Source organism: Pteropus alecto, unplaced genomic scaffold (assembly GCF_000325575.1).
Source record: "Pteropus alecto unplaced genomic scaffold, ASM32557v1 scaffold177, whole genome shotgun sequence".
Taxonomy (NCBI): domain Eukaryota; kingdom Metazoa; phylum Chordata; class Mammalia; order Chiroptera; family Pteropodidae; genus Pteropus; species Pteropus alecto.
Genome location: NW_006442207.1, coordinates 4,140,805 through 4,168,784, shown reverse-complemented (window position 1 = coordinate 4,168,784; position 27,980 = coordinate 4,140,805). Strand labels below are relative to the sequence as shown.

At 36.1% G+C, this 27,980-nt stretch overlaps 1 protein-coding gene and 1 pseudogene across 1 annotated transcript in view; one reads left to right on the top strand and one right to left on the bottom strand.

Moving 5' to 3' along the window:
* The window catches only part of TDRD1 (tudor domain containing 1), a 33,907-nt gene extending 6,228 nt beyond the window's left edge, over positions 1-27,679 (top strand). Inside the window, exons 3-24 of the mRNA XM_006920844.1 lie at positions 2,164-2,308; positions 3,782-3,887; positions 5,008-5,071; positions 5,944-6,048; positions 6,278-6,457; positions 6,965-7,108; positions 7,644-7,815; positions 8,905-8,991; positions 10,848-11,015; positions 11,138-11,245; positions 11,936-12,106; positions 12,678-12,920; positions 13,303-13,440; positions 16,089-16,199; positions 16,959-17,129; positions 18,781-19,053; positions 19,590-19,709; positions 21,392-21,508; positions 25,764-25,931; positions 26,629-26,856; positions 27,461-27,507; positions 27,587-27,679. Of these exons, the coding sequence (XP_006920906.1) occupies positions 2,164-2,308; positions 3,782-3,887; positions 5,008-5,071; positions 5,944-6,048; positions 6,278-6,457; positions 6,965-7,108; positions 7,644-7,815; positions 8,905-8,991; positions 10,848-11,015; positions 11,138-11,245; positions 11,936-12,106; positions 12,678-12,920; positions 13,303-13,440; positions 16,089-16,199; positions 16,959-17,129; positions 18,781-19,053; positions 19,590-19,709; positions 21,392-21,508; positions 25,764-25,931; positions 26,629-26,856; positions 27,461-27,507; positions 27,587-27,679 (3,159 nt within the window). The remainder of the gene's footprint in view (positions 1-2,163; positions 2,309-3,781; positions 3,888-5,007; positions 5,072-5,943; positions 6,049-6,277; positions 6,458-6,964; positions 7,109-7,643; positions 7,816-8,904; positions 8,992-10,847; positions 11,016-11,137; positions 11,246-11,935; positions 12,107-12,677; positions 12,921-13,302; positions 13,441-16,088; positions 16,200-16,958; positions 17,130-18,780; positions 19,054-19,589; positions 19,710-21,391; positions 21,509-25,763; positions 25,932-26,628; positions 26,857-27,460; positions 27,508-27,586) is intronic.
* On the bottom strand, positions 1,272-1,390 carry LOC112470225 (annotated as a pseudogene).
* Positions 27,680-27,980: the final 301 nt, after the last annotated feature.

The window sequence follows — 27,980 nt, the reverse complement described above, 5'->3', positions numbered from 1 at the left end:
CCTTTATCATTTCCTTTCACATTCTTTTAGAATAGGTGACAAATTCTGTCAGTTTTATTTTATTGAAGAATGTCTTGACATTCTCTTCATTTTTGATATTCTCTTCAGTTTCGAAAGATATTTTTCTTGGCTAAGTTTCTTAGTTACTGAACCGTTATTTTCTTTCAGCACTTGAAAGGTGTCGTGCCACTTCCTTCTGGCCTCCATGGTATTTGATGAGAAATCTATTCTCTTTTGAACTGTTTTTTCCTTCTAGGTAAGATGTCATTTCTCTCTCTGCTTTTAGGCTTTTTTCGTTGTCATTAGCTTTAAGAAATTCGACTAAGATGTATCTTCATGTAGATTTCTTTGAGTTTCTTCTCTTTGAGGTTTACTCAGCTTCTTGAATTTTTAAATTTATATTTTCTGCCAAATTTTGGAAGTTTTGGCTGTTATTTGAGCAATTCTTTAGCCCTGCCTTCTCTCTTCTCCCTTTCTGGGACTCTGATGATGTGGATGTTAGATCTTTTGTTTTAGTCGCATAGGTCCCTGAGACTCTGCTCATTTATCCCCACCCCCACTCTATTTTCTCTTGTTCAGATTAGACAGTTTCTATTATTTAATATTCAAGTTCACGGATTCTTTCCTCTATCCCCTCCATCTGATGTTGAGGCCACCCGTTGCATTTTTAATTTTTGTTATTGTACTTTTCAGTTCTAAAACTTTCATTTTCTTCCTTATATTTCCTGTTTCTTTTCTGAGGCTATTTTCATTTGTTTCACAATTGCTCGTTGAAGTATTGATGGCTGCTTTAAAATCTCTGTCAGAGAAACTCAACATCTCTGTCTTGATGATGACATCTTTTGATTTTTTTTTCATTGAGTTGTGATTTTCCTAGTTTCTAGTATGACAAGTTTTTTCCTACTGAAACTGGGACATTTCCAGTATTACATTATGAAACACAATCATTGAAATTTTCTGTTTTGGCCAACTTCCTCTGACACTGCTCCATCAGGGGAAGGAGGGTGCTACCAATTGGAAATAGTCGTCCAGGTTTCCCACGCAGCCTCTGTTGACACCTGAGGGGGTGCTCTTCTGTGCTGCTGAGTGAGGATGGGAGTTCCAGCTTCCCATTAGGCCTCATATGGTACCTCCCTGGCCAAGTGGTGAGTGCCTCATTACTGCTTCCCATGTACTCCTTTTTTTTTTTTTTTTAGGTGAGGCAACCCATGGTTGACCTCATAGATTGCAAGGACCTTGTCAGCTTACAATTCCTTATTTTTTATTTTTTACACCTACAGCACCTGGTCCTCCTATGTGACCTCCCATCTAAGTACTAACCAGGTCCGACCCTGCTTAGCTTCCGAGATCAGACGGGATCGGGCTTGTTGAGGGTGGCATAGCTGTAGACCGCATGTACTCTTAACCGACATGGGTGGGGTGAGGTAGGGAGAGAGTGGCCAGTCCAGAGGGAAGATTGGAGATGGGAGGGTTTGGAGACACTCATTAAAATTGAATGCGGTGAAAAAGTTCGGCCCTGTATGAGGTTTCCTCTTACACCACCACAGTCATGCTAGGGTTGGGAGTAGCTCGTTACTGCCAGGTGGAAGCCCAAGTTCCTCATGTGGTCTCCTGCACGCATGAAGTGCTGGCTTTCTATGCTTGTTGGCCTTGTCTGATACCGTCCTGGTGGGAGGGTGGAGGTGAAAGCTGAAGTCTAAGCTCCCCACTCCACATTTGCCGATGGGAATGAGGCCACAGTTTTTTCTCTCGTATTTGTTTGGCTAAAGTTGATAAAAAGTTTTCTGTTTTGCTGGACTGCCCCTTTCCAGGTTTTGGCTAGCGAGCGCAGGATTTTTGTTGGGGCTTTTACTGTTGGTGCTTTTTGGTGTTTCTGGGTTTCTGGCTTCCCCAGCACCCTGCCTGGGATATATGAGGCAGAAAGAGAACTCAGAGAACTCATCGCCATGTCCTTCTGTGGGTCCCAAGATTCCTAGCCTGTCTGCTCCCTTCTTTCAGAGTTGGGTTATATGTTTGTTTTACATATAAATCTAGAGTTTTTAGTTGTGCTTAATGGGAGGAATAGGGAAAAGTATATCTGCTTTATTTTCCTAGAAGAGGAAATCCCAAATCCAGTATTTTAAAATACATCATTTTAATATTGCTGTTCTCTTTTCTTAATAGAAGCCTAGCAATAATGTGTCTCCTGCAAAGTCAAAAAAAATACACAAGTTGGTTGAGAATTCCCTGTCCATAAATAATCCAGCGCTCTTCAACTCCTTAGGACCTCCTCTTCGGTCAACTACTTGCCATCTCTGTGGCCTGTTTGGTAAGGATGTTGTGCTCAGATGTCAAAGATTATTCCTCTACACATTTGAAAATATTTTTATTATGGAAAATTTAAAACATATTAAGTATAAACAGAACAGTATATATAAACCATGTACCCATCTCTCAGCTTCAGCAGCTATCAGCATACTGTCATTTGTTCGTCCGTACCTCCTCTTACTGTTTCTTTACTTGATTATTTTTATAGGCTTTTTTTTTTTGAGATAAAACTTCCTATGCGTTGAAATGTACAAATTCACACCACTGTCAAGATGTAGAACATGTCCATCTTAGGACGTTTCCTCCTGTCCTCCCCAGTCCCCAAACTCCCTCGAGGCAGCCACTGGTACTGTCGTTTTTCCACTGTGAATCAATTTTGCCAGTTATAGAATTTCATATAAATGGAGTAATACAATGTGGATTCTTTTATATAAAGCTCTTTCATTTAGAATAATAATTTAGAGATTCATCCATGTTGTGGCACGTACTAATTATTTTTTATTTGTCACCGAGTGGTATTCCATTTTATGATTATACCACAATTTGTTTATCTGTTCTTTTGTTGAACATTTTACTGTGTCCAGCTTTGGACTATTATGACTAGAGCTCTCTATATTTTTTACACAAGTCTTTGTGTGGACATATGTTTTCATTTCTCCTAGGTACATACCTAGGAATAGAATTGCTGAGTCAAAAGGGTAGGTATATGTTTAACTTTATAAGAAACAGCCAAACCATTTTCGAAAGTAGTTGTCTCATTTTACTTTCCCAGTGGTAATGAGTTTTGGTTGCTCACATCTTTGTCAACATTAGGAATTTTCAGCCTTTTTAATTTTAGACCTTCTCGTGGGTGTGTAGTGGTATCTCATTGTGGTTTTAATTTGCATTTCCCTCACAATCAATGATCTTGAGCAGTTTTTCATGTGTTCACTGGCTATTTGGATATTTAGCACCTTCATTTTTTGTTTCTTTTTGAGTGGAGGCATTCGAGACCAGCCTGGTTTTGTTGTTATATTTTTGTTCATTTGTTTTTAGATAATTTGTTTCTGCCTAAATACTCATAGATTTTTAAAAATACTTTATTTCAAAACTTCCTGGGTTTTCCTAGGTGTGATTCTGTTTGTCGGTTTTTGTTTTGTATTTTTTTAATGGCACAAGGTAAGCCACATCAAAGTCTGCTTGCACAGGTCTGTGTTCACTGCTACAAATGACCTATTTCCTTTCGTTTTCCTTTTATAACGTGTTCTGGGCTCTACTTCAGCTATGTTTCCAGTCTGGCCTCCCTCTCGTTTTCATCTTTGCACTCTCTGCATTTTGAGAAGAGCTTTAAAAGTTTAATCTTAACACTTAATCATAAACAGCATAATCTTCTTGATGTGATTAATAGAATGGTGTTTGATATATATGGTCTATAAAAATATTTTGCTTTGAGCAACAGATATTTGGAATAAAATAATGGTGATGTGTTCTGTAGGGTCGCTGAGGTGTTCCCAGTGTAAGCAGACATACTATTGCTCCATAGCATGCCAAAGAGGAGACTGGTCAGCACACAGCATCGTGTGCAAACCTGTGCAGCAAAAGTAAGTGTGATTTTTTTTCATTCATTAGAGAATATAGCATTTTGGGGGTAGTATAAGGATCAAATCAGGTAAGAAAACTTTAGCTATATAGAGGTTGTTACTTTTTACTTATTGTGGTATAACAGTGTATAAATCTGAAATGAATAGCTTTACAAACAGTTTTCACGAATATAATTTTATTAGTACGTTTTAATGAAGAGGAAATTTAAGGAATTTCATTAAAAACTAATCAACTTTCTGCTTTTGTAAATATGCTTGCTTTCTGCAGATAGCCTTGTTGCATGCAAGAGCTCCCTGGCACTTTGCTCGACTTATAAATGTAACTGTTTGTACTCCAGCAGCTCCCCACTCTCTGTGACAATTTGTGTTTACTGGTTACCCATAGCACCTCCTGCCCTTCTCTATGTTACTACTTGAAATCAGCATAGCAACTCCTGCTGTATGTTAACAGTTTATGTTCAAACTGACCAGATTGTGCAAAATTTTCCTATAAAGGGAATGTTTTAACTGAGCCCACTGCCCAGATCTTCAAAGCACTAGCTTGTCTGAGACCGCGCGTAATAAATTTGAATTCTCTTTCTCTCTGAGTTGCTGTTTGGTATTTCTTTGGACTGGGTTTTGGAGCTTTTGGGATTTTTCCACAACATTGAGTTAGATCCTTAAGTGAATTTGTTTTTATAATGAATATAGCTTTAGAAGGCCTTACTTTTAAGCATGTATACTTCACTCAATTTTAACAAGGGGAACTCTCACAATGCTTCTTGAATTGTGATTTTGAAATACGTAAATCTTACTTGCATGGTATTTGCTAGTTTACAAAACAATTTCACATATATAACCTCGTTTGATCCTCAAAACTCTGTTTAGGTGATGTAGGGATTATCTCCATTTTACAGATAAGAAAACTGAGGCTTGGAGATTGTGGCTGTCTCCCTGTGCACAGGGTGGACCATTGCATAGACAGCATTGAGTTGTTTTGTTTTGTTACTGCTGTGATTCTGTCTGGAAGAAGCTGTTTTGCTCTTTCTGGATTTTGTTGATTGAGACTTTAACATAATTGTGGCCCCTACTCTTAATTGGCTCTGTACTGTAAGTATTATAATCAGTTGCTTTATTTCAGTTTCCACAAACTTGAAGATAATAAATCACCTTTTGAAACAAGGAACATGGAAGTGAAAACTGAGGTATGGCTTATTTCTCCATTTCACTAGTGTTTATTTAAGAATAAGTTTCCTGCTCAATAAATCTGTACACCTTAGTGGTTGATTTGATGGCTGTTGGGGGTCATTGAGAATTGTTTATGCCCAGCCTTTTTCCCAAAAGGACTTGCGATGGTTGTGTCTCAGCGTAAAATCACTTGGATTACTGAGAGAGTCCCTTTGTAGTTCCTGCAGGCACATGTTCTCTAGCTTTGTGTACTGAATTCTAAGGGAGCCCAGTTATCTCAGGAGCTTTTTTTCTATTAATACCTTCTATTTAGATAACTATATGTGCTAAATCATTGGTAATCTGAAAAATATTGGTTGTATTCAACTCATTTATAGATAGTTTTTAGCCTTCTCTGGCTGATACTTTTTAAAAAATTGGTACATGTCTTAGTGGGGTTCCTGAGGGTTTAGTTCTGTGCACGGTGGGATTAGATATTGTTCTAAGACAGAATGGCTCTTTCCCCAGTCCTTATGGACAAATCCTAAGGTTAGGGGCCAGAAAGGCAGTCTCCTCTCAGGGGCCACTGTGCTGAAATGTTAATAAACCCCGAATTCTCAGACCCTGTTGAAAAAGTATTTATATGTAAACTGCCTCCCCCCGCTCACCCCAACTCTTTGATAAAGGCAACATTATCTTCACCATCACAGCATGATTCTTGGGTGATCCCAGTGTTGTGTACCCTACCGGTGGACCGTGGGTTTTAGGGACTTTTGAAGGTGTACACTATTTTTTCTGTTATTCAAGCCTAAGAATCAGGCTAATTTGACCTTGATTCCAGCAAATAATGGCCATAGTATCATTGAAACGTGCTTATATGTAACTCACTTATGTGTTTTTTTCAAAACAGAGTGACTGTTCACTTGGAGTTACTAAAGAAATAGCCATTTGTGCTGATAAAACAATGTTTTCTGATTTGAGACCTCTACAACTCAGGAAAACCATGGAAATAAAGGTATTTATTGTTTAATCTCCACAGACAGAGATCCAGAGAACTATAGATTTTCATTTCCTTGTTTCCTATTTTGATGAAAATAGGTAGCTACAAAATATAATCTGATGAATGTTGATAAAGATTGCAAAACCTGTCTACAACATTTATTGTATCCTAGTTATAAGGCTTTAAGAAATTCACATTTGTGTGTGTTCCCAGTGAATTATTACATCTTTTTTATCTTTGAAAGGGTACAGTTACTGAATTCAAACACCCAAGTGACTTTTATGTGCAGTTGTACTCTTCAGAAGTGTTAGAATACATGAACCAACTCTCCGCGAGCTTAAAGGAAATATATGCAAATGCGCAGGAGGAAGATTATGTTCCTGTTAAGGGGGAAGTTTGTGTTGCCAAGTACACTGTTGACCAGGTAATCTCTATTGAAATGAATTATTTAATAAGATGTTTTAATTTACTTTGGTCATATCGACTTGACACCAGAGCTTTAATGATGCATTAGATGGCTTAAAAGCCAGACTGTGGTTGCACTCCTGTTTCTCTTCCTGAGTCAGTATTCCAGGCTCTGCTTGATTACTTCCTCCCTGTACCAGCCCTCTCCAGCTCTGTTTATAGGTGCCTCAATTGCTACAGTCATCGCTAATCTTAAAGCTTGTATTTATTTATGTAGCTGAGGTATTAGTGTTTCATAGTTCCTACTTGGCTGGAATAGCTTGGTAATAGTTGCATATATTCAAGTGGCCTAATTAGACAGTTTTAGGGATTTCTTAGCAAGATTCTTAGAATATTACGTTAACTTATTGAATGCCTCAGAACCTTAGCCTTTTCTTTGCACGTTCCATAGGTTGGTTGAGAGTTTTTAAACCTAAGATTGTGAAAAGCTGTTTTGAAGCAGAGTGCCATTTTATTTCGCTTTCAGACCTGGAATAGAGTAATTATACAAGATGTTGATGTGCTGCAGAAGAAAGCACAAGTCTTATATATTGATTATGGAAATGAAGAAATAATTCCAGTAAACAGAATTCACCAACTAACTAGAAACATTGACTTGTTTCCTCCTTGTGTAAGTCTCTTTTACTTTCTAAATCTCTAATAGTGTCCCAAAGGAGCTGGGTTGCTTGTTTAGTCTGCCATGGTTATTATTAAAAAATACCTATTGGCGTATCTTTTTTTACATAGATAAATACTCATTGATTTTCTTGGCTTCGTACTGCCTGAGGCAAGAAACTGTTAGCATTTTTAGGTACATCTTATCAATCTGCTCTTTAAAAATAACCATTTATATAGTTGTTACATTATTTGGAAGTGACCTGAATTTATCTGTAATTGAGGGGTAATTATTATCTTTTCATTAACTTTTCAAGCTTCGGGTCCCAAAAGTCAGAGCATTGTGGATAGAGTACCCAGAGAGAAAAATAATTATGCAGAAAATTGTTTATCTGAAAATAAAATTTTTAAAAATTGCTTATTTGGTTAGTACTTGAATATTTGATAAATTTCCCACACGATGCACATCATCTTTTAAAAATCATCACATGATTAGAAAAAGTCATTTTCAAATACTAATTTCTCTTAGTAATTTGCACAAAATCTTTTAGGCCATAAAGTGCTTTGTGGCCAGTGTTATCCCAGCAGAGGGGAATTGGAGCAATGATTGTATCAAAACTATTAAATCACTGTTAATGGAGCAATACTGCTTTATAAAGATTGTCGACATCTTAAAAGAGGAAGTGGTTACCTTTGCCGTGGATGTTATGCTGCCAAGTTCAGGTAAGATCTGAGTCTTTCTTTCTAAATGGAGTGCTTAAGATGTTAGGCTCTATCTGTTACTCAGAGAAGAAATTGAAACATGAATTGAGGCCAAGTAAGCTCTGCTCTGGGGCCATTCAGACTGTGACTGGAAACGTGGCCTTGGTCCTGCTCCTAGAATTGGCAGTTTGTCAAAGACATGGCACAAATTCGTAGAATTGGGTGGATTAAAGGCTAGATCTAGACTTAGTATGAGGATAGGTATATAATCTTTTTAATATATGGCCATGATAATACCTAATCCTGATTTCTGCTCCTTTATTGAGAAATTCAGGGGTTTTCCTGTTCATTCATTCATTATCCTCATCATTGCTTATTCTTTGAACAACCCTCACAGAACTGTATTTTGTTAGTATTGAGACCATAAGTACATAGTAGTCAAATTGTGGAAAGATAAACACTTCAGAATCCTGTTCTTCCATTCTGGCTTTATATCAGTTTGAAAAGCGATTTTTTACACTTTGCTTATAATTGCCTCTCAGTTCCCAAGGTATCACCTTTCTAATTCTAGAGGCCCAGTGTCACTTGGTGGCTCGGGAGAAAATGCAGTTAGTCCTATTGTGAAATTAAATATAAAATCTGTATGTTTTGTTTTATTGCTTCGTATGTTTTATGTTATGAGTTCAGCTTTTGTATGTTCTTTCAGAGAACTTGATATTCATGTCAGTGCTGGCTAACCCTTATTTCAGCCATACTTTATGCCTGAGAAAAAGTAGTCTTGTCTTTTGAATTCATTTTTTCTTTTCAGTGGTGGTCATTCTAAGCATGCCAGTGAGGTGGTACTAGATTTTTCATGTTAATCAGAATTTCGAAGTGAAATATTTTCATTAAATTTATTGTCAAGTAATGACAGAATTTTGCTGCAATTTTTAAAGCTGCGCATTACTAAATGATATTTTGCACATAGAAACTAAACTGGTAAGAACTATGCCAGTGAATTGATAGCTATAATCTCTAAATCATGTGATAATGACTCATTTGTATTTATGCTTTTCTTTTAATACTTAGTATAATATCTCAGTGTAGATCTATTTTCTTAATCACTTTTAGGTAAACTCTTAGACCATGTGCTTGTAGAAATGGGATATGGCTTAATACCCAAGGGACTAAATTCTAAGAAGCAAAGTGCAGATCACTGTGAGTATACAGATTAATACCGAACAATATAATGACTTCAGTTATTGAGGAATATCTTCTCTACTAGACAGGAAAAAGCACAGCTATCACACGGCCCAATTAATGGTGATGCTACATTCTATGAACTTTAGATAAGAGAGATGATGCTTTTTCATTTAGTGTATATTATTTCTAATCTCAGTTGTCCCTGCCTATTTTTCTTCCCTGTTTTCCAGATTAATCCTTGACATGATAATTATCAGAGATTACAAGTAGGAAATATCATAACACTTAGGGCTGAAGGATTTTTTAGCTAACATTTCCTTAGTTTAATTTGTTTTTCTTCCTTACTTTGGTATTCCAGCAATAATAAACAGGGCCATTACACTCTGTTCTAGTTGGATGGTGTTTCCTCTTAAATTTTACTTTTAATCGTGTGTCCTTTTCACTTATTCTAATGAGAGCCCCAAAATTTGCCATTAGCATTTTATTTTCTCATTGCCTACTCTTATGTGTTGTTTCTTGTAGTCTGCTTTCTCCTTTACAAGTTAAAGTCATGTGGGGCTTAACGATGGGATATGTTCTGAGAAACATGTCGTTAGGCAATTTTGTCATTGTGCAAACGTTGTAGAGTGTACTTACACACACCTAGATAGTATAGCCTTCTGCTGTAATTGTGTGTGCTATACTGGCAACTCAGTAGGTTTGTTTACACCAGCATCACCACAAACACATGAGTAATGTGTTGTGCTAGGATGTTGTGTTGCCGTGAAGTCACTAGGTTATAGGGATTTTTCAGCTTCATTATAATCTTATGGGACCACCGTCTTATGTGCGGTCGGTCTATTGTTGACTGAAACTCTGCAGTGCATGACTGTACTTTAGGTGTGGACATACCTCATTGTCTGTGCTCGTTCATCCAGAAGTGATTGCCAGATTAGTGGAGCCATGATGCAATGCATCCTGTTACGTAAACAAACTTGACTCATCTTTAAGTCTACCTTCTCACCTCCTATCTCTTGCTCTAATTGTTTGACAAGTCTTTATTGATTTTTCTTCCTAAGTATCCTTTGTATATGTCTTTTTTCCTTCCTTTCCCTATTATCATTTTTTTTTTTTTTAAGTTCAGGAATCCTATCCTTCATAGACAGTTGCAACAACCTTCTGATTTTATCTTTTTGTCTCCTGTCTATGTTCTTAACGCTACTGCCTATATGAGACCCCTAAAAATACAAATCTTAGTGTGACAACTGCTGGAAAGCTTTCGGTAGTTTTTGCCATTTAGAGGAGAAAAACCAAACCCTTCCTGGTCTACAATAGTCATGATTGAAACTGGAAGTGTTGGTGGCATCTCAAAGAGGATGTGGAGTGAGGAAAAATAGTGAGGGGCCTACTTCATCGAGTGCGAAACTGATGGGAGAGGCGGTAGGAAAATGGGGAAAGTGTTGCCAGAGCAGCAGAAGGGTACATGCTTCTAGGAGGGAGTCATCAGTCACAGCAGATGCTGCGCAGGTTTCCTGTGGAAGGAACGGAAATCCACTGAGCAGTGTTTGCCTCAGTGCGGCTCTGTGGAGCTGTGCAGCGCAGACGCAGAGAGGAGACTGTGAAAACGGTGTGATGGCCGAAGCCCAGGGCACAGTGGGAGCACCTGGGGAGGGCGCCTAACCCAGACTCGGAGCAAAGCCTTTCAAAGTGACCCCACACTGAGCAGGACATAATCGGGTTGCTAAGGAATTAGAAGTGCATTTGGGGTGCAGTCGGGTAACAGCATATGTTAAGGCCTAGAGGTGTGAAAGAACATGGTTGGGCCCGAAAAACTGAAAAATGATGTTAGTGAAACCAAATCAAAATGACTTTTTCTTCTGTTTTCTGATAAGGTGATCCCAAAGATGTTGGAAAAATGACAGCTGAAAACAAAATTGTTGTAGACAGAAGTGACTTAATCCCAAAAGTGTTAACTTTGAATATAGGTGATGAGTTTTGTGGTGTGGTTTCCCACATTCAGACTCCAGAAGACTTCTTTTGTCAAAAACTGCAGAGTGGACGTAAGTCAATTTTCTTGATTTGCGCTATCAAGAAAACATACTTCAAGAGACTCAACATGCAAAAATGAAGATAATGTGTAGATTTGTATTTTTTTTGTTTAAGATGTGATCTATATCTACAGATAAACTCGCTGAACTTCAGGCATCCCTTAGCGAGTACTGTGGTCGAGTGTCTCCACGCTCGGATTTTTATCCAACCATTGGTGACATCTGTTGTGCTCAGTTCTCAGGTAAGGGAAGAGTATTATCGTTTTTTGTTTTTTGTTTTTTTACTTATATTTAAGTAAAAACAGATAAAACAATCTCCAGTTTGCACTGGATGGCTGCATTTGGAACTTGAGTATTAAAGTGCACCAATTATGTTTCTACATCTCTCCAGTTAAACTGAAAGTGCCTGTGAGTGTGGATGGTTGGTAAAGGAGGTGTTTATTGTTTTATCAGCCCAGGACTTTTTGGTGACTGGTGCATATAATTCCGTTTGCATCAGAATGTGAATGTGGAACCTCCCGTGTCTTCACTAGTTTTCTTTGGAATAGCAAGAGGGCCGGGAAGCACAGAGCTGTCATGGCACAGCCTCTGTAGCTGCACAGGTCTGGCCTTTCATAACTGGATTCTGTGGTTCTCGGCCGAAGGGAGGTTTAGTGGCCTCACAGAAGAGAAGATACAAGTAGGTCTCCAGTAAAATGATTGCTTGGTTGGTGGAGTCTGGTTGACTCACTGCCAGCTATTCATTCTAAAATTAGCCCTGCGTGATGCCTTAGGAGTTGAAGGCTTCCGTTAAGCAGAACATTCATTGATCAATAAAGCTTGATAGTATATGAAAATAAAATTTACAAATGACCATTTCTAAATTTGGGAGGAAAGAGTTTTGTTTATATTTATGTTGGAAAATCATTTGAGACCGAGTCTCCTTTTTTCAGAGGATGATCAGTGGTACCGTGCCTCTGTTTTGGCTTATGCTTCTGAAGAATCTGTACTGGTCGGATATGTAGATTATGGAAACTTTGAAATCCTTAATTTGAAAAGACTGTGTCCCATAACTCCAAAGTTGTTGGAATTGCCAATGCAAGCTATAAAGTGTGTGCTGGCAGGTATGAAATTTTTATGATCCCTAAATTCTTAAAACATTAAAACTTAAAATAGAAGCATTAGAATTGAAATTAAACTACTGGTAAGATAAAGGAATATGTTTAGGCATAACTTATTTTAGTGCAAAAATAATCCTTGATAGAACATTTAGGAAATACTTTTTGAAATAAAACAAAATTTACTGTACCTGTGGTTATAAAATTGAGTATTTTTTGCTGTTGTTGGAGCCTGCATTATAAATATCATAAAAGCCTATTAACTGCATAAGTATTATAAAACCTCACTCCCCAGGCAACCAGATATCTACTTTCTGTATTTATAGATTTGCTTTTCTGAACATTTCCTATCAATGGAACTATGGTTTTTTACATAGAAGCATAGCTTCTTACAGGCCTTTTCTTAGTGATCTTGTCTTATTTTCAAGTTTAGAAAATCCTTCTGTTCAGATGGAACTTTTTGGTTCCAGTATTCATGATAGATAACTCAATTTTAACACTGTGGAAGTTAGGAGCTGAATTCCTAAATGCTTGCTGTAAGGAATATTTTAACATTCTTTTAAAAATTCTTTGTTAGGAGTAAAGCCATCATTAGGAATTTGGACTCCAGAAGCTGTTTGTCTGATGAAAAAAATTGTACAGAACAAAATTATCACGGTAAAAGTGGCAGACAAGTTGGAAAACAGTTCCCTGGTGGAGCTCGTAGATAAATCCGTGACCCCTAGCATCAGAGTTACTAAAGTCCTCACAGACGCAGGCTTCGCCATTGGGGAAAAGGGGATCGTGACAGATAAACCGAGTGACACAAAAGAAGCCAGTGGTAAGTAAAATGTCAACCAGAAAAGTTGAGGTTCAGATAGTTTTGTGAATGTGTGGGTTCCTATATTTAAAAAAAAGATCGATGTTGAGTACCTTTCGTCTTTTTAAGTCGAGCATTTATCTAAATACATTTAAGAGTATGTCTGAGAACTGAAAATTCGTTGAAAGTTTTATGGATCACTGGCAGCTGAAGATCAGTCAGAAATGTGAATTTGAAAATTTAATGAGAATAGTAATGGTTAATTGATAAACTTTCCTATAAAGCCACTAAGAAAATCATTGAAAATTCAGTTTTTCTTCTTCCAAAGCAGATTCCTCAGCAACCCCACCTCCCATCCCCTCTCTGGCCATTTATTTTGCAAAATGTCCACTTATTTTCACAGTTCCCTTGGGTGCAGAAGCAAAACTAAATCCATTGGCGTGGACATGGGTTGGACTTGCCATTGACCAAACAGTAGATGTTGTGGTCTGTATGATATATAGTCCTGGAGAATTTTATTGTCATGTGCTTAAAGAGGATGGTAAGTTGACTCTAATTTATACATTTTTTACAAATACATTGGTGTAGATGAGTTTACTGAGTGATAAAAAGTACTCTCTTTCCAAGGGCCAAGTGAGTTTTTCTGCTTCCAAGAAGGATGTGCTTATGCTTAGTTGCCTTTTATTCCATTTTAAGTCCTTATTTCTGTTTCCAACAATCTCTCTTTATATTAAACCAGTTTAGATTTCACAGAATGCTAAATTCAGTTTTTGACAGTTAAATTGTGATGTCATTGAAGTATAACATTCATATAAATAAGTGCTCAGATAAGAGTGCAATGTAACAAATTGTCACAAAGTTAAAACACTTGTATAACCAACATCTAGGTCAAGAAATAAAACAGCATCAGTAATCCAGAAGTTTCCTTCATGTCTCCTCCTGTCACTATCCCTTTCTCTTTCAGAAGTAAATACTGTTCTGTCTCCTAATAGCATAGATTATTTTCTTCTGGTTTTGAACTTTATATAAATAGAATGGTAAAATGTGTACTCTTCTGTGCCTTGCTGCTTTTTTTCCACTCATTTGTGAGACTGGACTATCATTTTCACATGTAACTGTAGCTTGATTTTTTGTTGCCACATAGTGTTCTATTGTATGACTATACTGCAATTTACTGTGTTGCTTCTAGTTATGAGCTATAAAATGATGTTGATATGAACACTCTTGAACAAATTTAGTTCACATGTGCATGCATTTCCATTGACTGTATACCTCAGAATGAAATTTCTCGTTTCCCAGAGAGTATGTATATTTTTAGCTTTGATCAATGAATGCCGGTTTGCAAAATGATATGACAGTTGTCATTTTCAGTGTTCTAGTTGTTCCGCATTCTCAGAAACACTGTTTTCTGTCTTTTTCATTTGAGCCATTCTGGTGAGCATTATTGGTTTTAACATTTCGGAATCTTATATTTTCGATCCGTCAAATGAGAATGTCAGACTAGATAACTAAGCCCCTGTGAGATTTGTTATCCATTCAAAATCATCTGGTAGATAGGCTACTATTTCATATAGGATAAAATTTTAAAAATTTAAAGTTACTTTTTATTTTCATAGGTGATTATATGAGCATATGGTACAAAATTCGAAAATTATAAGAGTATGTAGTGGAAAGTAAGTTTTCCTTCCTCTTCTCAATTTTCTAAATATCTTTTCAAAAGTACATATTCTATACCTAAATGCTTGTTTAAAGGTATATATATTCCTTTTTATGTATGCATTATTATAAATAAATTTTACAGTTTGCATTTTTCTCCCATTCTATCTTGAGTATCAATTCACATATTTTCTCTCTTATTTTTAATATACCTTCTATTTTAGAATAATTTTAGATTTACAGAAAAGTTGCAAAGATAGTACAGAGAATTTCTGTCTGCCTCTCACCCCACTTCCTCTGCAGTTAACATCTTACATAATTGTGGTACAGCTAAGAGACCAACATGGATACATTACTATGAACTAAACGCTGGACTTTATTTGGATTTCACTAGCTGTCCTTTTCCATTTCCACTAAAGTCCTTTTCTATTTCCGCTGAAGTCCTTTTTCTCTTCCAGATCCAATCCAGGGTTGCACATTGATGTTTAGTCGCCTGGTATTTCACCATGTGGATTTATTCTAGTTTAATTAACCTAGCTGTGGATGACTAAAGGATTAGTATTTCCAGGCTTTTATTACTAAAACAATCCTTGTACTCTGTGATTTTATTCTGAGAGTATATCCATGGAATGAATTTCTAAAATTGTAATTATTAAGTCAGAGGGTATGTATGCTTGTGCTTTTGAGAGGTTGGCTGAGCTAATTCCAACCAACAATGTGTGGGTGCCTTTTCTCACATCATTTCCTATAGTGTGTCCTTAAACTTTCTTATTTTGACTTGTCTGAAAGGTGGCAATTCTCATTCATTATAATTTAATTTCCATTTCTGTGAATGTCCCTATGCCATATATTTAAAAGACATTTGTTTTCTTTTTACTTCTTTAGTGTTCAGATCCCTTTACTTGGCATTTTAAAGCTCTCCATGGTCTGTCTTTTCAAGCCCATCTCTGGAGTTTTTCTTGAGTGGTTCACCTTCCCACTTCTCTGTTTTGCCACACTGTGTTTTTGACTGCTTAATTCTCTGATTCTGTATTTTACCTTAGAGACGTTTCTTCCTTCTGGAATATCCTCCCCTTTTTCTATCAAATGTATTGTACTCCAAATTCCTCTGTGAAACCTTTAGCACACAGTGGTCACCTCTGAATTTCCTTAGCGGACGTTATCTGTGCCGTGCATTCAGTAATTGCTGCGTGTGTTTCTTCAGGACAGCTTGCGTGTAGCTTTCCTTTCACTATCGACTTGTACACTGGTCCTTGCCCAGATGCAGAGCTCATGCTCTCGGATATGGATAACAAAGCCACAGTCACGTCGCTGTTCTCAGTAAATCGTTGCTATGGGGTTTATTGAGAGTATTAACTAAATAATGAGTTACTTGCCCAATTTTCAATAAGAAGGGGAAAGCATTTGGTGTACTTAATGATTATTTAGAGATCTACCTGAGATTTTAGGATTAAAACCTTTTCCACCTTTAAAGACAAATCTATATTCTGCATGTTTTTTTCAGTAAGTGTTGTATGTGTATTGTATTTTCAGCTTTAAAGAAACTCAATGATTTGAACAAATCGCTAGCAGAATATTGTCAGCAGAAGTTGTCTAAAGATTTTAAGGCAGAAATAGGGCAACCTTGTTGTGCTTTTTTTGCAGGTAAGTTGAAGTTGGTGCAGTCTTAACTTTACTAGAACCGTTTGTTTCTTGATATTCAACCCTTATTTTTTAATCTATATTTTCTTCCTGATGTTTAAACAAATATTTTTTCACAACTGAGATTAATTGACTGCTTAATGCTTTTTATTCTCTCTCTGTAACAAGGAAGCTCCCCAAATGATAATTTTGTACCTAAACTTGGTTAAACTTTGTTAAATGCGTTTTCTTTCCAGAATTTTTGATAATGTTAAAATAAATTAGATAATGGAATACCTGTTCACTGCAGATCCATTGTTTCTTCTGGTCACCCTGTGCATATTAACTTTGAAAATAAATTTGATGAAACACTTTAATTTCAACACAAGACTTTTTTTTACTATTTATTTTTTATATGATTTTACCAAGTATCAAGTAAAACAATCTGTCATTATTGGTGAGAGCATTATAAGTCTTCCAGATTGACAAGCATGTTCAAGTTTATTGTCTTACCTTCACATTCTGTTTAAGGATAGGTGATAAATGAAATCTTTAATTTATATCAGATGCGAAAGTATGGTGCTGTAAAAATTTTGGAGATATTCTTAAAATTGATTTTGAATATTCTCCTTTTAAGGATTTCCAAATGAAACACTAAAGGCATCATCTGGGGAAGAGAGCAAATTTATTAGCTACTTGACAAATGATGTCTTTTTCAAGATAAAATTTCCAGTGTTAATAGAAGGGAAATATTCCATGTTATAAACTTTGTGTTAAATCTAGGTGATGGCAGTTGGTATCGTGCTATAGTCAAGGAAATTGTACCAAATGGAAACGTTAAAGTACATTTTGTGGATTATGGAAACATCGAAGATGTTACTTCAGATGAACTCCAAATGATCCCAACAAAATTTTTAAAACTTCCGTTTCAAGGGGTACAGTGTTGGTTAGTAGGTATGGTGCAGAATAAGAAATCTTAACTGTCTTAACTATTTTCTTAACTAACTATAATTTTAATACTTTGTGTAAGTTAGAAGATCTTGCTTTATAATATAAAATTTAGAAACGTATTTTTTAAGTTACTGTCCAGAATGTCCTGTTGATGTCAAAGTGGGGAGACAGCTGCTTTTCCATACTTACGACAAGTGAAAATTGATGCCTTCTCTTGAAGGCATTTTGCAGGATTCCTTAAGAGCTTCAAGTATTTCTACCTTTTGTGTGTGTGTCATAGCGATTTTACTTTTAGTAATTTATCCCGAAGAAATAACTTTGGAATTTCACAAAGTTTACCTACAAGGAAATTCATTACACTGCTGTTTATAATAGCAAATCAACCTAATTAATCAATACTAGAGGATTGGTTAAATGATACTGCTCCATATAATGGATGATAGTAGTAACCTTTTTCTTAAGGTTGTTGTGAGGATTAAATGAGTGTTCAGAATAGGGCTTGGCACTCAGAAAGTTCTATTTAACTGTTTGCTGTTGTTACACGGTCATTAGAGTGACATTAAATATGTGTAATTGATAAGAATTGTTCATGATTTAAGTGAAGAAAGCAAGTTATAAAAGAGGACAGACTCTGGAACCAACTCTGCTACATACCAGCTATGAGATCTTAGGCATATTATTTTACCTCTGTGCTTCCACTTTCTCATCTGGCAAATAACAGTATCTTCCTTAAGTCATTAGGAATAAAAGATTAAAATATGAAAAGCAGTTAGTGCCTAGCATAATACCCATAATAGCTATTATTATTACTATAAAAATTTATGAAAGAAATATGAGTATATATATATGTGCATGTGTGTATTTCCATATGTACGTAAAAATTGTGGAAGGTTGGATAGCAAAATGAAAGTGGTAATCTTGTCTGGAAGCATAGACACTTTTCATTTTTTCTTTTGCTTATCTATTTTCTTTCTGCTTATTTTACCCTATATATGTTTCAGGTCATTGTTTTTAATTACCATGTTTTATGTCAGTGCTTCTTAAAATGAGGCCCACAAACTAGCAGCAGCAACATGAGAACTTGTTAAAAATGTACATTCTCATTTCCTAGTCAAGACCTACCACTACATTGAAAATGTATTTTAACAAGCCCTATAGGTAATTCAGATGCACACTCAAGTTTGAGAATCACTGTGATGAAGATAAGGGTATAAGCCAAAATTATCCAAGAAAAATAATTTTTGGTTAGTTTAAAATGACATTTTGAAATTATTAGAAAACTGTCCACAAGGGTGAGATTGTATGGTCAACGTCTTCCACCAGCAAAACTGTTAATTCATCATTGTGTATTAACAGAACATAATGGTGGCTTCTAATAGAAATAATCCTATTTTTTGCCTATTGGAAAAATGCCAGGCGAAGATACATAAGTACAGGAAGTAGGAAAGATCCTGAGCTAGATATTTGCATGTGCATTGTTAACTCAAGCCTGGAGGATGGAGAAATAAAACAGTATTGGGGGGAAAAAACTCAGCTTTGCTGACCTGGGTAGTATGCTTGGCAAGGACACAGTCCTAGATACTATTGAAGCAAAAATGCAGCTTGGGCCCAGAATTCTTTTTAATGCTGGTTGTTTTTTTTTTTTTTTTGCCAGATATACAGCCTAGAAACAAACACTGGACTAAAGAAGCCATAGCGAGATTTCAGATGTGCGTTGCAGGGATAAAACTCCAAGCCCGAGTGGTTGAAGTCAGTGAAAATGGAGTGGGAATCGAACTCACCGATCTTTCCACCTCTTATCCCAGAATAATTAGTGATGTTCTGATTGATGAACATCTGGTTTTAAAAACTAATTCACCACAGAAGGACTTGCCAAGAAGCAGACCTGTCAATAAACATCTTCAAAGTGGTGGCCTGGGGTGTCAAGGTAACATTTTTTAAGCATTTATTTGTTATTTAAGTTTATGTTATCCTTCACTTTTATAGGTTATGAAAATTGTTCTATCCCAAATGACAGTTTTCCTGTAGAAATATGCTTTGTGGAAATAGGTTAATAGCAAGCTACTAAAGTTCATTTAATATTAATTTATTTAAACATGGTTTTACTGAACACTGTCCTTATACATCATACAGCTATCTATCCCTTAACATTCAAATAAATTTTAAGAATTATGTTAAATATACTACAGAAGTGGGACTGTACTGCAGGAATACAATACTACCATACTCCAGGGGTGCAGTAGAGGAGTGTAGTAGTTCAGGGATTCTCACTATAGATCAGACTTTTTGTAATCCTTCAAATTGAGTAGACTGTTTTGTGAAAATACAAATTTTCATTTTGGGAACTTGGGAATGTTAATAACCAAAAGTTGACAAAAAATTGAGAAAATACATATATTCTCTCACAAAGAATACTAAATTGGATTTATTTTATGGGAGACCTATGTTTTTGTTCATTTTCAGCTATCTCTTCAGCTGTGCAGTGGAGGACAATAGAATTACCAGTTAATAAAACTGTACAAGCAAGCATATTAGAAATCATAAACCCAAACTTATTTTATGCTCTACCAAATGAGATGCCTGGTAAGAAAATAAAATTTGAGACCTACTTATGCTAATCTTTTTAACTATGTGATGAAAGTGCTTATCTGAACCCAGGAAGTGAGGAGGAGGAGAAAAGGAGGGTGATGATTTAGTTTCATGATTTTAAGAAAGAGTTGATTATAACACTTAATGTGAATTTACTTATAAAAACACAAATGTGAATGAACATGAAGGAATGCCCTGTGTTCAGCACCTGCCCCACCTAATCTTGATAATCTACAGCTTTTTATAACAAAACAGTGTCCTTAATTACTGTAACTTTTTCTTTAAAAATATATTCTATCTATATTGAATTGTATTTACTGAATTAACCTACAGCCATCTAAGAGAATTTAGATGTGTATATATATCTGTTTCAGATATATTGAGAGATACATATTTTAATTAGTTTATAGTTATAGTGTTACTGTATCTTTAGAAACTTAGAGAAATGTTTTACACTGAACCTAATCAAGAAGAAAAGTAGCATATAAATATTTCTAATTTTCCTTTTTTGTTTCATGGAAATTTACAATTCAGGCTTCTCTTCAATGTGTTTGAGTTTATTCTTGTGTAGAAGGTGAGTTAATAATACAAGTTGGGTGGTGGCTATTTGGAAGAGTTTGCAGGTACTTTAAGGCTGAAAAAATGAACTTTGTTTCATATTGTCAAACCTAGAATTGTGGTGAAACCAGTAATTGCTCTTAAATTCATCTCCACTATTACAAATCAGCATTCCCAAACTTTTTGGCACCAGGGACCTGTGCTCCTATGAGAATCTAATGCCTGGTGATCTGAGGTGGAGCCGAGGCAGCGACGCTAGCGCTAGGGAGCAGCTGCAAATACAGATGAAGCTTCGCAGGCTCACCGCTCACTCCTGCTATTGTGGCCCGGTTCCTAACAGGCCACAGACTGGTACCGGCCCGTGGCCTGGGGTTCGGGCATCCCTGTTACAAGTATCATCCTAAATCTATTAGGATCAAATAATCCTAAACCCCAGTTGATGACAATATATGACATGATGAATTGGAAGTACTTCATTTTATTAACTACAGGCACACCTCAGAGATAATAATGCAGGTTCAGTTGCAGACCACTGCAATAAAGCGAATATTGCAATAAAGCAAGTCACATGAACTTTTTGTTTCCTAGTGCATATAAAAGTTATGTTTACACTATACCGTAGTCTTTTAGGTGTGCAATAGCATTATTTCTAAAAAGAGAGTGTACATAACTGAAAAGTACTTTCTTGCTAAAATATGCAAACCATCATCAGCATCAGCGAGTTGTAATTTTTTTGCTGGCGGAGGGTCTTTCCTTCAGTTTATAAAAAGCGTAATATGTGAAGTGCAATAAAAATGAGGTAAACCTATATAACACACTCATTGAAAAGTACACAAAACAATTGTAAAACTGCAGCTTAATAAGTTGTCATAGAGTGAACACACGAGTGTAACAACCCCAGTCAAGAACTTGGGCCCCCGGAGCTTCCTTCGTGGGCCCTTCCGTATTGCATCCCTTTGACATGAGGTAACCGATAGTGGTTTTATTTATTTTTTAAGTATAATGTGTTTTAATACCTACAGGGTTTTTTGAGTGATTAGAGTTGACATTCTTTTGTATACTATATTTAAGTAGAATTGAAAAATTTTCACAAAAGATTGCTTTTTTATATATTTTAGAAGATCAGGAAAAACTGTGTATGTTGACAGCCAGATTATTAGAATATTGCAATGCTCAGGAGAGTCAGTCATCCTACAGACCAAGAACTGGAGATGCATGCTGTGCCAAATACACAAGTAAGATTCTTTCACGGAAAATATTAAAGGGGAAATACTGTGTTCTCTTTTACATGAGATTATATGGGTCTTGTTATTTTAGATGCATGTGTATTCCATTTGGTTAGATAGAGAAGAAAGACAAGATCATGGGTTTAATTCAATATTGGGATTATTCAACTTTTCTATTCCATAACCATAGATTATATCTAAGCAAGGAAATAGGTAGAAATGTACAAATCTGTTCCTACTTCTAGATAACCAACTCTAGATAATGACACACTATATGGTGGGTCAATAATGTGATATTTCTATATGGAAAGATCGCAATTTATAGAACTCAGTGAATATACTAAAAAAAAGAGATGTGTGAGGGAGTCAGACTCATTGTACTGGGTATACTTTAACCATTCTGCTGTTTAATACTTCATTTTAACAAATTTATTTTGCTAATATAACTGAATATTTTGGGGCAGAAATTGGGTAACTAAATACTTTAGCATGAATTTTCAGGACTAGAATTCTGGGGTCAAAGGATGTAAATTGTTTTGTAAGTTCTAGAAGCCTTTTTGCTCTCTGGGCATCTTAAAGAAATGTCAGTATATGCCAGAGGTTTGTGAGGAGGCAGGTGTCATCATCCCCTTGCTAACAGTGAATTTAAAATGCGTTTGATCAGTTGCCCAAATAGTGTTCACTGTTAAATTTTGATTTATTTTGATTTTCAAAATGTGTTATGCTTAGTTTTATTTTTCTTTCGTGACAGCTGGATCTATACTTTTCTCTTCTTTCTTCCCAATCGCAATATGTCATAATTTTTGATTAGGTTAAGTATTCCATATTACTTTATTAGGATTGCATAAACACTGTTCACAGCCTAGCCATGTAGTATGCACCCGTCTCTCGATTTATGCATTATTTTTTTACGTGAGGTTTTTTTATACGCGGTAACTATTCCCCGTTACATGGACTGTTTATATGCAGTTTCATTTTACATGTTCTTTTTCATTTCCATTATTAATGATTATTCTTTCTAAAAAACAATAGCTTAACTCAGCAATGTACAAAGAGCTATTACTTACTAACACAATTATTAATGATCTTCCCTTTCTTTGGATGGCAAATAAAAAAGCATGGGAGGCTACTGATGTTTTTCGGGATTGGTTTTACAAATGTTTTCCTGTAGAAGCTGCAAATTATATGAAGGAAAAATGTCTTCCTTTTAAAATACTTTTTGGTAATGCACCTGGTCATCCACAGTTTAGAACATCTAAATTAAAGTTGTATGTTTGCCACCAAATACAACTTCTTTGATCCAACCTTTAGATCAAGGCATTATTTCCACCTTTAAGATTAATTAATTATATTAAATAGACTTTTAATGATATTTTTAATATACTTGAAGATAATCACAGTTACAGAAGCCCGGAATAAATACACAATTATAAGTTGTATCAAGAATATTGCTTTAGCTTTGAGTGATATAAAGCTGTCAACTGTAAATGTTTGCTGGAAAAGTAATATGACCAGAAGTGGCTGTACCAGGGAATGTGGTTCCAACAACTGAGGAGGGATTAACTGGCATCATTAATTTATTATTAAATGAATTTCAAGAAGAAGGCTCTGACTGAATGTAGATGATATTAATGACTTACTGGTTGATTACAAATTAACTGATAATGAGTTAATTCATTTAATATTTGAAGCCCATCCTGCCGATGAATATGGCAGTGACCTTCAACCAATTTCATTCACTGCAGAAGATATTTACAGAGATCTTCATTTGGCCACAAAACTGGAAACTGCAATTCTAGATACTGATGCAAACATCCAACGAGCCTTAAAATTTCAAAAAATTTTTTTTAATTGTTGCAGTGAATATTGAAGAATTAATGAAAACTTAGCAAAAGGGATTGGAAAAAGATCATCTAAAAACATAAACGTAAATAATGGAACCAAAGTAGTAGTTCCAAATATTTCAAGCAGTGAAGACAGTGACTTTGTGCCAAATAAAAAGAGAAGGTTGATTGCTTTAGATTTACAGTACAGACACCAACAGCGAATAAAATTTATTTTGGTTTTTCTGAATTTTTGTTAGTATTTCTTTTTTTTTTGGTGAAAATATGTGAAATATTTTTATGACTTATATTGGCCTATTTCTTTAGTGTTTTTTTCCCATACTAGTGAACTCTTTTTTATACGGTTTTCTTCAGAGTAAAAAAAAGATGCGTGGAATAGATAATCTGCATAAATCGAGGGACAGGTGTAATGTAATTGTATTTCTCTCTTGAAGCCTTCGTTGTTGTTACTGGTGTTCTGTGTACTTTCACTAATTCGCTCCAGTTCCCTGTGTTAGTGTAAATTCTCTCAGTGAACCCTTCATGTTCTTTATCAACTTCTGCCATGTTGGAGGCATCTCCAGCCTTCTGACCCAGTCTCATCTGGACTGCTCGTCCTCCGGAACCGAGCTGTCATCCTGGAGTTTTTCCTTCACCATCATGCCGGGGATTGTTTCAGCACTTCTCCTCTTCATTTCTTGGATTTCTCTCCCACCTCGTTAGGATTTCTGCCTCCCTCACCTCACCTCATTTGCTGGATCCCTTACTTTTGATTTACTCTAGTATTTGAGTATATCACCCTCCAGAACCTGAGAAAAGGTACATGTAAGGGAATTTTCTGTTACCTCCTATGTTTGAAAAAGTCTTTATTCTATCCTAATAGTAAATGGATAGCTTTCTTTGATACAGAAGTCTAGGCTGGAAATCATGTTTTCCCTTAAAATTTCGAAGGCAATGCTTCTATTTATTCTCTTCTAGCCATTGGCGTTGCTGGTGAAGAGATGGATGTCGTTGAGATTCTCCAAACTTTGTACATATATATTTTCTCTTTCTGGACCTTTTAGTAGTCTCTTCATTCCATGTTTTGAATTTTGTGATGTGACTTATTATTGGTTTTCTTTTCAACATTGTACTGGACCCTTAATTCATGAACTTCAATTTTGAAGAATTTTTCTGAATTATTTTTTATTCCCTTTCATATTTTGTTCTTTGGGGATCTACATGTATTTTAATGTTGGACTTGAATTCTTATGCCTAATTACCTCTCTTCTGTTTTTCATCTTTTCTGTTTTTTTAAGAGATTTTCTCAATTTTATCTTTTAGCTTTTCTTATTTCATTTTTGATAACACATTTTTAGTTTTAGTGTGGTTTTTTTTGTTATCTCAAATGTGTTTTTAATACTGTCTTGTTCTTGTTTCAAGGATGGAAGGTCATTAGGATGTTAGTATCGTTCTTTTAATTTTCATGGTCTTCATCCTCCTTTGTTTCCTTGAATTCCTGTTTGTTTTGACCTTTCATGTTAGCAACTTTCTTCAAATATCTGATGATCCTTTGCTGTTCAGTTATTTAAGAAGGGACACTAGGAATTTAATTAGAAGTTTCTCTGTGCATGGGCAGAACTTGTCTACTAGTGGCCTTCACTATAGGGTGATCTGGCTCTGCCATTTCACTGAGGACTCACGTTGGTATCTTGATGTGCTTTTGCTTGGGATGGTTGTCCCCTGCCTGGCGTGCAGAGCTTGCCTGAATGCATTCTAGGTAAACTCCTTCCTCTGTTCTGTTTCACGTTCCCCAGTCCACAGTCGATCGGGTCTGTCCTCTCTGGAGAAGAAACCTCTCATCCTCTGCCAGTAGTTTGGAGCGGTTGCCTGGAAAGGGGGAAGAGCATTCCATGTGAATGTTAAACTGATTTTTCTCTTTAGCAACTTGAACAAAATAAGTTATTATGTGTAAATGCATTTATAAACGAAAGTATATTCGCATGTCTTTGGGATGTAACTGCTTCTTCTACCCAGTCCTTATTTCAGCTTCATCTTTACTCCTACTTTTGAATGAGTAGCACCAATTATTGAACCTTGGTTGCTTGGGGATTTGAGATGCAAACTGGGATGCTTCTGGGTCTCCCTGCGGCCAGCTTTGGTTGGGCTCTGCTGAATGATTTCCATCCATGCATCTGTTTTCCAGCTTCTAGTAGTCCATTGTTTTCTCCTGTTCTCCAGCTTTGTGGTTATGCCATTATTGTTTTAATCCTATAATTGCCTTTTTATTTTAGTAGGGTTTGGGAAAAGTAGAGGTGATGCTTATATTTAATCTGACGTCTTGGCTTGAGATCAGGTACCTTGTGAATTTCTAAGTGATAAAAATGTAACTGTGAATAACCGTCTTAAGAGAAGGAGGGAGTCATTGAGTATAACTTCTTGAGATTCCATTTTATTTTCAGATGATGATTTCTGGTACCGTGCCATTGTTCTGGGGACATCAGAAGCTGAGGTGAAAGTGCTCTATGCAGACTATGGGAATATTGAAACTCTCCCCCTTTGCAGAGTGCGGCCGATCTCTGCCAGCCACCTAGAACTTCCTGTCCAAATTATTAAATGTTCATTTGAAGGTAGACAATTAAGTCTCTTTCCAATTTGGGTGTCTGTTTTTTTTTCTATTTTATAGCTCTGAGTCAAATGGGTATTTCCGGTAACTGCCCAGGTTTCTAAATATCAAGCAGAGTTTACAAAGAAATCTCATGTCTTTCATTCTTCCTTTTATTCTCAAAAAAAAAAAATTATATTCTATTGGTATATCTTTGTTTTATAGACATTTGGATGACACCATTTTTTGGCTACTTTACTATATGTACTATTAATATGCATATATATTGAGCTCTCCAGTTGGAATTTGAATAAAGTGAACTAAAATGTTCAAGGAGCTTTTTTTGCTTTTACTCACAATATCTTTACCCAGAAGTCCCAGTGGATAATAGCACCCTGATTACCTCAGTCTTTTTAGTTTTGACTCAGAGAATTGGAAATTATCTTTATTATTGCCTTCTTCTCCCATTAGAATATATGTCCATGAAGGCAGCCATTTGCCTGTTCTGTACCCTTTATTCCTAGATTACTGCTTGACACATGATAGGGATCAATGAATGTTAAGTTTAATTTTTTTTGAATGCGGTAGCAGTAGTACATCAAAGTATACCTAAACCCAGCTAAAATCAGTGGACCTTTTTCTTATTATTCTCACTACTTTAAATGTTATCTTCTTTAAGAGACTTAAAGATTAACTCTAGTATTCATTTTTTTTTCCCCCAGGACTAATGGAATTGAATGGAAGCTGTTCTCAATTAATAATAGAGCTACTAAAAAATTTCATGTTGAATCAGAACGTAATGCTTTCTGTAAAAGGAGTCATCAAGAATGTCCATACAGTGTCGGTTGAGAAATGTTCTGGGAATGGTGCCGTCAGTATAGCTGATAAGCTGGTGATGTATGGTCTGGCAAAAAACATCACGTCTAAAAAGCAGACTACTTCATATAAAGGTATTTTTTTCAACTTTGATAACTAACGTAAGTGTAATTAAGAACAGATGTAGTCAGTGTAGTTGACTTGATCCTTCCTCACTCCCATGGCCGTATTCCCTTCATCCTCCTCCTCTATAAATCCAGTGGCAGGGCTCCAGTTCCTTTGGCCACGGCAGAGGAGCCGCCCGGGTGTGGATGGAAGCAGGCCTCCCAGTCCAGATTGTCCTTAGGCCAGGTGCAGCAACACTGTCACTAGAATTGATGCCAACCATTCAAAGTTACTTCCAGCTTGCTTTTGGTCTTGATCAAAGTGAGGAGAACTCATATTTTTGAGATTGGATCTTACTCGTGTTTCATAAGGTAATGATTTGGCAGGCCTGCCCCCAACCAAAAAAAGAGATTCAATAGGCGGAAGACCTGAAACCTTGGAGATGAAGGCATTAATTTAGTAAAACCCAGGATACAGTGGCAGATAACATGAAAGCCTAAATGAAAAGTTAATTGATCGAGTCTTTTGTGGTTGGAACCCATGCCTGAGGGGCAGATCTGTTTATGTTCAGATGCCAGGATTTTTGTTTTTCATATCATATGTTACCTAATAGCTTTTCATGTTTGCTTTTAGAAAAGATGTACAGGATGAATTGCTGCTGCACGGAGTTACAGAAACAAGTGGGTAAAATTTCCTTTAAGTGAAATTATCCTCCTAACATTTTGAGAAATTAAATAATACTATTTTTTTCACCCATAGGTTGAAAAACATGAACAGATTCTTCTCTTCCTCTTAAATAATCCAACCAATCAAAATAAATTTATTGAAATGAAAAAATTGTTAAAAAGTTAAGTAAGTTAAATTTGATATTTTGCTACTTCTGTAACCACCAGGAGGACATCTCCAGTCCTGTTGTGAGGGTAGAGCTAAAGGAGTGAAACACATCCTTGTAAGGCTGTAATTTATTTTGTGACTTAATAATCTGAGGTCTGGCTATAATGTTTTGCTGTCTTCCTAAGTTTGATTCGATAATCTTCCTTGACACTGCTGATGGAACTGAGCCCAGGGGTGGTCCCATTACAACCACCTTTCCTTACTGTTGTTTTTGAGATTATTCATGTTGTCATGCGGAGGGACTTGTAAAAATTGTTGT